General features: G+C 39.4%; 1 protein-coding gene across 4 annotated transcripts in view; it reads right to left on the minus strand.

Annotated features, from left to right (window-relative positions):
- The window catches only part of LOC111569119 (centrosomal protein of 128 kDa), a 71,180-nt gene that overhangs the window by 54,963 nt on the left and 2,861 nt on the right, over positions 1–13,356 (minus strand). For 3 of the 4 annotated variants that reach the window (XR_004847400.2, XR_002746180.3, XM_023271094.3), the window contains exons 2-13: positions 12,097–12,183; positions 11,106–11,238; positions 10,553–10,671; positions 10,153–10,244; positions 8,860–8,932; positions 8,160–8,282; positions 5,495–5,581; positions 5,003–5,077; positions 4,694–4,835; positions 3,669–3,808; positions 2,265–2,336; positions 1,808–1,993 (exon numbers count right to left, since the gene is read on the minus strand). Coding sequence is in view for 2 of the 4 variants with exons in the window: in XM_023271094.3 (XP_023126862.1) it covers positions 1,808–1,993; positions 2,265–2,336; positions 3,669–3,808; positions 4,694–4,835; positions 5,003–5,077; positions 5,495–5,581; positions 8,160–8,282; positions 8,860–8,932; positions 10,153–10,244; positions 10,553–10,671; positions 11,106–11,238; positions 12,097–12,183 (1,329 nt within the window). In the remaining 2 variants the exon portion in view is untranslated. The remainder of the gene's footprint in view (positions 1–1,807; positions 1,994–2,264; positions 2,337–3,668; positions 3,809–4,693; positions 4,836–5,002; positions 5,078–5,494; positions 5,582–8,159; positions 8,283–8,859; positions 8,933–10,152; positions 10,245–10,552; positions 10,672–11,105; positions 11,239–12,096; positions 12,184–13,356) is intronic. The other variant, XM_035948588.2, reaches the window with a different exon arrangement.

Below are 13,356 nucleotides of genomic sequence, written 5' to 3' on the forward strand. Positions count from 1 at the left end.
AGCTGACTTGTAAGCATCTTTCACTGGTATCTTAACTACAGAGGGAGAATGTACAACAACAGTCACAGATTTTCTGCCTGAGTTTACAGTGTAATGTTACTGCATGTAAACAGCATACAGCAACATTAATGGAAGATGCTCTGGGGCTTCATCACGGTGCGTTTCATACACAATGCATAATGACACTTGTGCCACAGTGGGAGGAATATCAAAGAAGGAAAATAGCAGTTTCTTTGTCAAGTGGTTTCACTTTTAATAGATTTCACCTAGCATTAATGCAGCCTGGACATCTACATAATTAGAAAATTTTGCTTTACAGCGGCAATCAAATGGCAAGCTGTTGTGTAATGGCTTGTTAATTTTATATTTTTTCGAATGATGTCCCTACATCTTTGCAGGATCCCATTTTGGTGCTGTAACACTGCAAATTTTCCTGCTGTGGGATTAAAAAAGGCTTCTTAATAGCAGAATTTGGCAATACAGAATTAAATATACAAATATTAACATCATCATCTCGTTCTAATTAAACTGTGACTGGTCAGAACTTTTATTTAAGATATCTATAATGTCATTCTGACTGGTCAAAACCACAGTTAGAAATATCTTTAATTCAGTTTTGACTAGTCAAAATGATAGCTGCAGACACCTCAAACATCATTATTACTAATCTGAATTGTTGTGCACGGTGCTGCTAATGCAAGGCTTCCAAGTGGATAATGATCCAACAAAGCATTTGAAGAGTGTTTGCAGAAGAAATGACAGCTGCTGTGGTGAATCAGATCATTAGAAAATGCTGTGAAACAGGAAGAGCTTATCAGCAAGGAGTTTGTGGAGAAGAAGGGCTTTGTTTATTAGAGACTTGTGATCGGCTGTGTTGGGTTATGATTGCAGCGTCTCGCTAGGGTTGAAAAGCAAGTCAATGTCACCTTCCATTGATATAAGTAAAAATATAAGCAACACCATTTTGACAAATCAAAACTCTAATTTCAGATAATTGTATTCACATTTTGACTAGTAATTCGAGTTCAAGATATCATTCTAACTAAAGAAATCTAAGACTTAGGATATCTAAAGAGGAATCACAAATACTTATAATTCAGGTGCAGCTATCCACAATTCATATTGTGTGTGGCTATAGCTCAGTTGTAGAGATTTGTAATGAGAAATCCCTTAAACATGAATGCTAAAAGTGACGTCATTTGTCCTAGAAGATATCTGAAATGTTATTTTTGACTGGAAAGAATTCAATTATCTGCAATACATATCCGGTCCAGTGACTAAATGTTAAAACAGCTTATAGTGACAGTGTAGTGACTTAGCACTGCAGAGATAGAAAGTTATGCGACTCACATGGGGATGGATTAAAACAGAGCAGTCAAGATAAAAGCAGTAGAGGCTTAGATATTTAGATTTTTGCTCCCTAATATGTGTCAAGCTCGGAAAACAGTGGAGTCTACATTTCCCATAATGTCACTCATTAGCATCTTTCATTACACCCCCTGCCTCCAGAATGAGGGCTGTGTAGTCCTCCTTCAGATAAGTAAACCAATCTTCACTTATAAAATCGCTAGAGTGCCAATTTAAGAGTGTGATAACTTTGCTCCTTTCTAATGCAGTTTTGCCATTCCACTCCTCCCACTGGCAATATCGGAGGAGGGCAAATAAGTCCACTTCAATCAATGACTTGTTAAAATTGATTTTTTTTTTCTCTCCAAATGTTGAAAGTCAGCGTTATAAGAATCAGCAGTTACTTAGCCGCAGCTGTGATGTCAAAAATTGTGTAAGGAATAGGTCTGCTCCCACCGACCTGTGAGGCCTTGTCGGTGTGAAATTGAACCTGAGCCTGAGCCTCGTCCAGCCCCTTCTGCAATCTCCTGCACTTTGCCCTCCACTGGCGAACAGCCTCTTGGGCCCTGGTCTTCAATTCATCTCTGCTCCTTGTGCTCTCCTGCAGTAATGCCTCCATCTCCCTCCTCTCAGCTGGTCCGCGGCTCTGAAAGTATTATTGAATTTATGAATAAAGTGTATATTCATTCTTTATATTATGAAACCCGTGTTTTTTTTTATCCATGGGGTATCTTATAGAATAGAATAGAAGGCTTCGTAAGTCTCGCTCTGAGGGATTTCATTACTGCAGCATTAGGCTTTCCACATCTTCACATTATAATTTTATAAAGTTGTGGCCCAGAACGGGGCACTAAACACAGCATGTTTCAAATTTAAATTGCAAGCATCCCCGGATTAGAGCCCTTCACTTAAATTACCTGTATGTCCCTCAGCTTTTCCAGCATTCGTAGCTGCTGTTGCTCCCGAGCCGTCAGGTCTGATGATAATTCCTTGTATACGAAGAAAAGAAAGGTCAAGGTGTGTGTTTGGACGGAGTGCAAGTGCTAGTGGGAGACATAAAAAAGACAGAAAGGGAGACAGGAGTGTGGAATAATAGGTTTAGAGGGACTTGGATAAAGAAGAAAAAGTACTAGAGAAGCAAAGAAAAAATGTATTGTAGATTTTAAGAAGAGATAAAGAGTAAGAGGCAGGTACAGCGAACAAAGAAGGGGACAAAAGGCGAGGACAGAGAGAACAGAGAGGTCGAAGAAGGTCGGGGCTGTTTACACACTGCTTCAATTGGATTATTTACAATGCTGGTCCGAGGAACAGTCTGAAAGGAGAGCTGCTCTAGATTAATGCTGTATCTAAAAGAAAATCACAATCACTTTGAAGTTTCAAGTCTGATTTAAGTCTGAAGTGGGGGCAAATAAGGCAACCTTCTTGCTGTTTAGGTATTATCACTGAATAAGACTGTCAGTTAGGAGTAATTAGTCATACACTGATTAGTCATAGACCTATTAGTATATAAACTCAGTCGCTGAAAAATTGAATCTTTCACCCTATTCTCCTCATTATACCTCGTTTTTGCTCATTTACCGCTAAAATGAAACATTTCCGTCTATTTTGATCTAGGTGTAAAAACCATAAGAGACGCCCCAGGTGATATATGCAAACACCCACCTCATCTCTTAACACCTACTCTGCAATAGAGAAAGTGTGGGTGTTTAAACACATTTTTCCAGTGACAGGAACATCAGAGATTAGAGGAATGTGCCAATGCTTAAAGTGCAGCTATTTCTACTAACATTTTATTGATACCAGCCACAGCCTCGAATACCCCTGCTTAGGAAGGGATCACATATTTTTTTTCCTAAATTTTTTTCTACGTCTTATTACAGTGATGGAAGTGACACATCGGACCAGTTTGAGAAGGATAAATGACTGTTGGTTGACTTCTGATCTCCTATTCCAACTGTCACTTCATCTGACGATTTTAAGAGGATCAAGTGGCATGGAGCTGGCGGAGGATACGACCATGGATGAGAGGCACCCGACAAACTGAAATAACCCTGCTCAGGGTGAGGACGCCGGCCTGGGCGGAGTCAAGAGCACGCTTGTGTTCATTTGAACCCCAGCTGAGAGACGATCAAGGTTTCCAATTTATGTTTTTAGTGAATAAAATTGATCTCAATCTGCTGGGAAACTCTGTCACATACCACACAAATAAACAATGTTTGCAGTCCCAGCACCCTGGCATGCAGTGCCTTCACCAAATCACTGCCGTTATAAGGTCTTGTATGACATAAATACCCATTTTCAGACATTTCTCCGGCACCTACCTTCACCTGCAAGCTGAGTTCAACCCTCTCCTTCTCCTTCCGGTTCAGAGCCCTCTTCAGCTCCTCAACCTCACTCTGGACGGACACTTTGCACAATTGAACTCGCAGCTCTGCCACTTCTTTTTCCAGGTCTGAACGATCTAAACGCACCCATAGACACATATGTGACTGTTGGTAAAATCCATTAAAGCAGCAGCATGCACAATGATGAGAAACTAGAAAATTCTTGGCAATATTTTTTGAGTGAGAAAAATATTTAGGCATATTTTGATAATAGGATTTCTCTCTAACTTTACTCTAAAGAAAGTATATTTTTGTCGAGTATTTTGGAGGTTTATATGCATGATTCATTGTCAATCACTCCTCTTGGTCACATGGGACAGACCAAGAGTTAAAGATGTGACCAGAATATAAATGAAGTGATAAACGATATGAATGATGCAGAATTGTCTGTCTTTCAGTTTAAAAAAAGATGTTAAAGAATTCTTTCTTGATTTTATTGACATCAAGTATTGAACCATATTTCATCCAATCTATATGAAATTCAGATTTAAATAACCTAAAGCAGCACTAAATCACTGCTATGTATTGAACTAAATCTTCAGACACTGTCGTTTTCAATCTTTCATTGCATTTTAAGGCACTTTGATGCCCAAAAATCAATATGATTACAAAAAAACAGTGAGGCACAGAAAGGTCAAATTTTCAATATTCTCTAATATACACTCAATTTTCTTTCCTTTTATGGTCATGTGTTTGACTTTTTTTCCCTCTCTCTTCTCTTTTTGTGCTGTGGTCCAAATCGATTCTCTGTCCTCTAACCAACACTCGAGATGTCCTTTCGCAATTTTTACTCTTGCTGGCCCTGCATCAAGCCTCTCCTTTTACACTGCTCTGCATTCAGGAGGAATTAATACACGAATGCAACAAGGTGAAGCACCATCTATTTCTGTGGTTACAGAATTGGCATCTTTAAACCTGCATTCAAATCTACTCTTCCTTTTCTTCCTCTAACAATTCAGTACCTTGCAATCCAGCTCTTCCCCCCTCCCTGTCAGTGTGGTTGCCATGTGGCTGAGCACTGGGCTGAGAAGTCTCCAGCCGTGCCCTCTGAAGCCCTGTGTTCTCCTTCTTTGTCCTCAGCAGCTCACAGCGCATGTCCTCCACCTGGGGATCATCAGCGGTGCGAGCAGACACGGAAAAAGACATGACTGTCTGACAGCGGGCGCAACAACACTCAAGTCTCCTTAAAAGTCTCTTCACAGCTTGCTCAAGTCTCTTGAGGTTTACTGTAAATCTGCATACGCTGTCAGGTACAGAACACGTAAACAAACCTCTTGTACGAGGGACTCCCTGCTATCCTCTGACTGTTCCAGTAATCTTCTGGCTCTGTCTAGCTCCTGCTCCATCTGAAGGAGAGCATAACAATAACAATGTCAGAACAGTGCATAATGATCGGGTTGTTTTGGAATATGATGTCGAAGCAGTGGGAGTCTGGTGCAATGGCGATGACTAATCCGTATTTGAAAGTTTAGAATGAACATCTCATGCAGTGTACTGTAGGTAAGCAGTACGCAAGTTAAAACGGATGGAATTTTTAAACGTATATAATTTGTGTCGTGGCGATATTATGAAAATGTAGGAGAAGGGATTTGTTCAATTTTCAGCCACAAACTTCTGATTTTAATTTTCATTCAAGTAAAGTGAGGAAAATGAAGCAGGAGCTTTAATAGGGACAACATTTAGAAAGATTAGTTCCTTAAAAACACCACATATTTATATTTTTTCCACTATAAAAGCATGCCTTCAAGACTTAGTCCAGTCACCTTGGATTTCTCCCTCTCTGCTTTGAGAAGCCTGGCTGTCATGGCCTCGTCTCTCTCATGGGATTGAACTTGGCGTCTTCCTAAATTCTGCAAAAACACAAACAAAAATTGCATTCAGGTCGCAGCATGCATTAATATAAGAGTACTATGAGAATCCAACATGAGAGGTGCTATTGCATCATTGCATACCCCCCCTCATCTCATTTCGTTTTCTTGGAACAAGATGTTGGCATCATGGTGGATTTGCACAAGGGCTTAGATCCCACTCAATCCCACTCCTTCTGAGCAGGCTGTGGTGATGAATTACCGGCTGCTAGCAATAACATCTACCCAAGTGACTCATCATCTATTTGATTCACATCACAGCGGGCCCATCGGTGGGGAATAAATGTGCCCTCTGCTCTCCTTCCTCTCCTGCTCTTTAGTAGTAAAAGAGATTATTTTCCTCTTCATTTCCTCATGCTTGTTTATTTACCCTTAATTTTTGGAGAAATACATTATTTCCCATCGCCCCGGGCCCTGCTGGTGTCCCATTAGGGCACTACAGAGGAGAGGGATGCAAATGAATTGGTAGCTACTATCATTACACAGCATGTTGAAAAGTCTTGCACATGCAAGTTGTCAGTCTGGATACAGCTACACAGTGCCCCTCTGTGGATTACAAGTGAAATGCAGCAGGCATGACATGAAAACAGACTTATGCCAAGGCACAAATTAGCCAAGAAATAAATGGTTCATTTATTTATAACACTAACCATTATTATGCTGATGATGTATTACATAGAGGAATTGTAAGTCTAAATGGAAGGTAGCAATATAAGAGAGCAATAGTACTAGATCATGTACATGAAGCTATGATTCTACATCACTTAAGAGCACCTGCTGACAGAGCTCTCTAACTAGTAATGCTTTTGGACTAAAAAGACAAGTGATTGGCATGAAATATAGAAATGTAGCAATTGCTTGCTAAGCAACCATTTGTGCTATATCACAGTAATTGCCTAGGTGTGTTTTATGGTCTCATAAAGCAGAGAAACAAGGCTCAGTGAAAGAGTGGGAACACTGCTTTAGCAAACGAGACAGGGCAGCAGTGTCTCTGAGATAAGACACTGATCCAGCAAGTCAGGAGAAATATGGATTTTTTTCCATGCCCTATGATTGTAATCAGAAGTATTTCACGGACACCACTTTTCCACACTGCACTAATAAATGTAAATACAGGGCTGTATCTAACTGCATAGTCGATTAGTAACCACACCATTTATAGTTACTGGTTTTTCTTAGCACCTCATCTGACTTCCTTTTCATAAAGATGAACGTGATTTTGGCTATTGTCCTTCCATTTTAATATTTTTATAGCAGAGATGGCTGCCAGAATGGCTTGTTTGTTTTTTGGAAATGAACTGAATGGAAATAATAAATTGTGAAGATAAGAATGGTCTATAACGCAGCTCAAAACTAACAGACCTGCATTTTGCAATGCTGCAAGTCTTACATTATGCAGAATAAAGTGCTGCTACCACGCTTTTATCAGCAAAATTTCTCCATATGTGGAAAAAACAATCCACTAAGACTGTCAATGCAGTAAAGATGACTGCATCATACCAAGAAGTTTTCTTGCTAAGAATCACAGCGCTGTAACTTGTAACCCTTCCAACCGATTTGGGAGAGTTGGCAACCTGAGGCCACACTCACACAACAGGAGTTTTAAAATCATATGCTGATGAATGATGCTCTCTAATCTCAGACACACACACAGTATGAGATTGGAACAGAATCACACATCACACACTACAGGATGTTATTAAGTAGTGATCCGGGAGCAGTGCCCCAACACACATGATCTGATAGGGAAGCAGAGGCAAACAAGATGCAGAGACAGTGGAGCAACAACACTAATAATACTTTAGAGTGAGGAAAAAACACAAAAGCACAAAGCTAACAGAGTCTGGATGATAAGATGGTTGGGGAGATGTGGTCAACATGAGCTGTCTATTTTTCAGTGAGAACTGTGGATGAGATTGTAACTATCCATTATAGCATCTGCAGCTAACATTAGCAGCTCTAAGGACTAGAATATTCAGCACTGCTTGGCAACAGCGGACACAGTGAGATAATCCCAACTATCCCAATTTCAACTTGTAAATATCAAACATATTTGATATGAACTGAGGTGGCTTTGATGAGTCTGCAAGCAGTTCGGAGGGTTTAAAACTGGATCTGTAAACCAATCACATTGCCAAATAATCAGAGCCAAACATTGAAATCCCAGACCAGAATTCTCCTCTGATTGTTGAGAGGGGGAAAATGACGATAAATCAGCCTGAAACTGCTGTTGTGTGAGCCCGGCCTAGGGCCCTTTTTGCTTGAAAGCCGATTTGGATAAAAAACACTGGTAACATGTTTGATATATTTTTATCCAGTCAATCAGTATCTTGTGTTGTATGCCTTGTCTGATCATCTGTGTTTGCATATGGATTTGCTGTCTCTAATACATAAATAAGCAAAGTTACATATAGTCATGTCCATCTTCCCCTGTCATCTCCACTGCCTTCATGCGGCTCCTAAATTCTTTTTAGAAGTTGAATGTATGAGAATAAGAGTGTCAACAGGGAGGTGTGAGACGACGGGATCGCAGCAGACGAGCGGTGGGGAGGATTGTTACCTCCTGCAGCTCATCAGACATGGCAACCCGCTGCTCCGGCCTTCTCTCCCTCTCCACGCTCCTCTGCTCGTTGTGGATTTCTCTCTGTAGCTCCTGCAGCCGCCGCTCCACACGAGACGACACCTGCAGACAGTAAGAATGAGGACGCCCCATGTCACGCAAACACCACCCAGCGCTGGGAACGGCGTCAGGATGTGATAAATGAGACAACAGGAAATTAAAAATGTGGGCGACAAAAATATCTTTGATAAGTGACTGGAAGTGTTACATGCACGACTCAACAGCTCCCTGTCCAATCGGGAAGCATCACATCCACCTGTTAAAGACAGCTAATACCTTTATCTTGTCACGTCCGCTGATGTGATTAGATAAGAAAATATTAAACATGTTTGCTGTCATTTGGAGCTGCGTGTTTGTCAGAGTACTGATGGTACAGCGAGGAGCCATGTGCTTGGAAATGATAGGAAAATATCTGCTAAAGTAGGACTTCTATAAAGCTCAGTCTAAAAAAGCAAACCATTTGTCCGTAGCTATTTTCTATTCTAAAATATTTGCATATCCCATGCTTCATACAGCAGCTTTCATCCATCAATATTTGTAATGTCCTTAAATTCAAGATGCCTCCGCTTTTCTTCCCACATTCACAGAGCTAGAAAGCGCACTTGAAATATTGGCAATGAAATACACAGCCACAACTCACTGAGTCCTGTCTCTGGGAAGCTGTCATGTGCTCTGTGAGGCTCTCCATCGCCCGCCTGGTGTCAATATCAGACCTGCAAAACAAAAAAAAATATGAACAAATCCAGCTGAAAACTGAAAATATTTACACACCAGAGTTCTCATTGTTTTTGAAAAATCCTATTCCAGGACAACATTGATCAAAATCTGAATGCATAATTTGACACCTCTAAAAAAATAATGCAGCTTCAGATGCTGAAATATGGCGGCAGATCAATTTGCGGTGGTCAGCAGCGCCAGGGAGGGGAAAAGATTTTTTAATAACATCAAAATGTCAAATTCTACACCACATTGAGAGGAATATCTGCCATCTTTTCACTTTGCAGTGCCATCTCTCTGAGTTTCCTGTGGCACTTCTATCACGCTTTCTTCAAGGAGATTTCAAAGACATGGAAAACATGCATTTATTTGCATATCTCAAGCAAGTATCTCATGTACAGCGGCTGTGAAAAGCAAAAGATCAATATTCCACAGTGGTCTGCATACAGGCCACACCCCAGCTAGTAAAATCTCTGAGCAGACTTAAAGAAGAGATTGTACAAAAGTCCTTTTGCACTTTGTAAAATTTTATTTTAACAAACTAAGAGTTGCGTCTCTTATAGCTTCAAATTCTCATTAATCTCACTATTATGCAAAATGAATTTATTAAAAAGAGCTGATCATGAAGAGTGCTCCTTCCATATTTCAAGGCAAGAAAAATATATGCGAGACAAAACACTTTTACAGTGCGTCTGCCACAATTTGAGATTTCAGTGATGAAGCTATCAGGATTTTAGAAAGTTTTTAAATCACTGAGAAACTAGTAACAAAACTGGTACAATTTTTCTGGCTAACAGCTAAATTATTAGAGGATAAACGATACTCAGCATCTTTCCAATTACTGATATCATTATTTCTTCTTAATTTTAATTTCTTTTGTTTTCCGATAAAAGAAATCCATTTCTTAATGCTTTAAATTTCCCACAAACTGCAGTATCCAGTCACCAGTAAGAGCCTATCAACACTGAAAGATGAATCTTGAAACTTTCTCATTAAACATATGTAAAAAATAAAGTATTGTGCCTGTTAGTGTTTGCAATATTCAAAATTTTGACACCAATATTTCAGATTCTATTTGCTTATTAAACTACTTGTCTGGTAACACAAAGACAATGCGATGTAAACTCAGCTGTGAAGAAGCCACTGTGTCTTGTGAAGCACTCAAGTGAAATTTCTTTTTTTTTTTTGTTCAGACTTTGCTTCTCCCAGCAGATACCTGTTTCTCCTGAGGATTTCTCTATCCAGGTCATCAGACAGTCTCTGTTGGTTGCAGCGCAGATCCCGCAGGGATTGGTGCATCGTGTGAATCTGTTCGGCACAAATCCATTCATTCAGAATACAAAACAGAAGACACAAGCAAAGGAAAGCAAAACTGTCCAGAGCTCTCATCATTTCATTAAGAGATGCACGTTTACTGTCACCACTAAGAAAAGCATAAGCAAAAAAATTAAGCAGACAATACCTAATTTGAAAGAAATCTTATCAAGCCCATCTTTGCAAAAACACATTAGCATATCGCGCAATGTTGCTGGCTATATGTGCCCCCTTATGGCAACTTTCTGAAACTATATAAAGTAAAACATGGCACCGATTGGTACTTAGCTTGTACTGCTTACATCTTCTCCTGCCAGGCTGCTCTCCTTGAAGCGAACACTGGCAGAGTGAGACCTCCTCCTCCTTCCTGGGGTGCTTGTATAGTCCTTCAGCGGAGAAGTAGGGTAGAAGCGCTGGCCTTCTGAAATGCCAAATGTACAGTTTTTAGAAAATATATGATGACGCAGGAGCCAGAGCTTTTGACGGCTGGTTATTCAGGAAAATATCTAACAAGAAGACATTCAAGTCTGAGGAGAATATATTTGTCACATCTTCACACAAAGAGATAAATAATGAGGAGTAAAGAGATGGTGAAACTGAAGTGCTATGTACACTGTGGAAGATATGCAGTCTTGGGGACGTGTTTGTTATGCATGAGTGTAGGTCTATGTGTGTTGGTGCATACATCTCTATTCCATATATATATATATATATATATATATATATATATATATATATATATATATATATATATATATATATATATATATATATATATATATATATATATATATAGTTGCTGCTTGAGAAGTGCCCTTTTACAGTGTCCTTCTAGTATTTGTTATTTCTCTATACCTGATTCTGAGCAGGCGTCCAGGTCACTGGTGTGCAGAGTAGAGGCCGAGGCTGAAGCACTCCGAGTCCCATTGGGTCTGCTCAGCCTCTGAGCCTGCAACTGACTGATTGACTCCTCCAGGTTCTCTCTAAGCTGATGCAGAAAAAAAAGCACAAGATTGACAAACCAGTAAAGAATAGGAAAAACACATTATGTAAATAGTCAAATCCCCATAGGTGAAATTGTGAGGATATGATAAGAAACTAAAAAGTGCCAGAAAATGAACGATGAGGACTGAATGAACAATGGGATAACTGACTGAAATATAACTTAAATTGTATTACTATGCACTCAAATTGAATTGCTATGGATATATGCTGAAGATCTGGATTCATGAAACAGCTGATAAATGCTTAACACATCTCATCTGTTCACTCTCCAGTGTTGCTGCACAACTGCCAGAAAAAAGGTCAAATATTATCAGATGTTTTCTTAATCTCAGCCAGTAGCTCGAAAAATTATCTGTGAGCGTTTTAATGCTACAACAACTACTATTCAAAACAAATCTGACATTAAAGCAAAGCCATATATGGAGCGTAAAGGCCGGCTGCATCTTTAATAGAGCTGCAATGATTAATCAATTAACCAATTAGTTGTCAGCTATTAAATTAATCACTAATAATTTGATTCATCACTTTGATTACAATTTTGAGAGGAGAAAGTCTAAACTCTCTGATTCCAGCTTCTTAAATGTGAATATTTTCTGGTTCCTTTACTCCTCTGTGACAGTCAAGTGAATATCTTTATGTTGTAGACAAAACTAAATACTTGAAGATGAACACTGATCAACATTTTTTACCTTTTTACTGGATACCTGACGACAAATCGATGAATTGAGAAAAACAATTAAAGATTAGAACTACAACTAATCATTGTTTTTATGGTAGATTTCTCTGTCAAAGGTATGAAAATATAGTAATTAAATGAAAATCAATAGAACAGGTGTCTCACCAGAGCCATGGCTTCGGCCTGATCATCTGTATGCTCCCTGTATTGACCCAGCATTCTATCTACTTTGGTCAAGTTTCTACTGGTGTCCTGACGGAAAGAAAGTTTCAGTTAACAAGTCCTGAAATGTACAGTATTGTGCAAAAGTATTAGGGCAACATTGGGTGTGCTGTTTGAAGTTATAGTGACCATACAAATGCATTTCTCAGTCTCCTTATCGAGATACAACTGGAATATACAACATGTTTAAACAGTCTTAAAAACACAGAATTGTCAGAAAATAACACATTACACTGGCATTACATATACCAGAGTCTGTCACATCATTCCATTCAAAATGCCAAATATTAGACTAGCTGACAGGATGAAATTCTAGTTTTGCATCTGGAACGTCACTCTCAAAGCCAAATCAGCAAACAAATCACATCTTGAATACTCAAGATGTGATTTCCAAGCTGTTATAAAGAAATGTGAAGAGTCTGGAGAGGTTAAGGACAAAACAAGGATTGCAAGGCCATTAAAACTGTCAGTGTTTGATGAGAAGTTTCTTAGAGTTTGTTCTTTGAGAGATTACATTGAGTCTCGCAAAGAACTTGTCCTTTGCATCTGGGAGCTTCATCTGGATGCCAAAATGATCCTCCTACAGTAAGAGGTTTGATCAGAAAAATCCAGTGTGGAAGAAATGCAGCCAAGAAACCACTTTTTCTGAATAGGAACAAGGCTAAAATGATATAATGTCTAAAAGTTCACAGTGATTGGAGTGAAGAGCAACAGTAAAGAGTATTGTGGAGTGATAAATCAAAGTTTGAATTGTTCTGGTCCAATGAGAGAAGTATGAAAAGAGGGGCTTGTAGATTTCGCTGAGACATGGTGAAGGGTCTGCCTGTGGTATTGCGGATATTGTCCGAATTCATGGAATCATAAATGCTGAAAAGCACCACTTTTGGTACATCGTGCCATTCTTTCTGGAAAGCGTCTGATTGGAAAGAAGTTTATTTTTCAGCATGACAATGACCCCAAGGGCAGTGTTCATGCAGGGAAATCATATTTGGAGAAAATCTGCTGACAGTGATGGATTGGCCTCCACAGAGTCCAGACCTGAATATTACTGCAGCTGTGCCAGCTCATCTGGACACAGGAAAAGTAAAGTCTAAAGAACTTTGAGAAGTGCTGTAGGTAGCCTGGGACAAAAAAAAACACAAGGTTATCTCAGAAAACTACAAGACAGCCTACCCCAGAGAGTTCAAGATGTGCTAAGCACAC

Source organism: Amphiprion ocellaris, chromosome 12 (assembly GCF_022539595.1).
Source record: "Amphiprion ocellaris isolate individual 3 ecotype Okinawa chromosome 12, ASM2253959v1, whole genome shotgun sequence".
Lineage (NCBI taxonomy): Eukaryota > Metazoa > Chordata > Actinopteri > Pomacentridae > Amphiprion > Amphiprion ocellaris.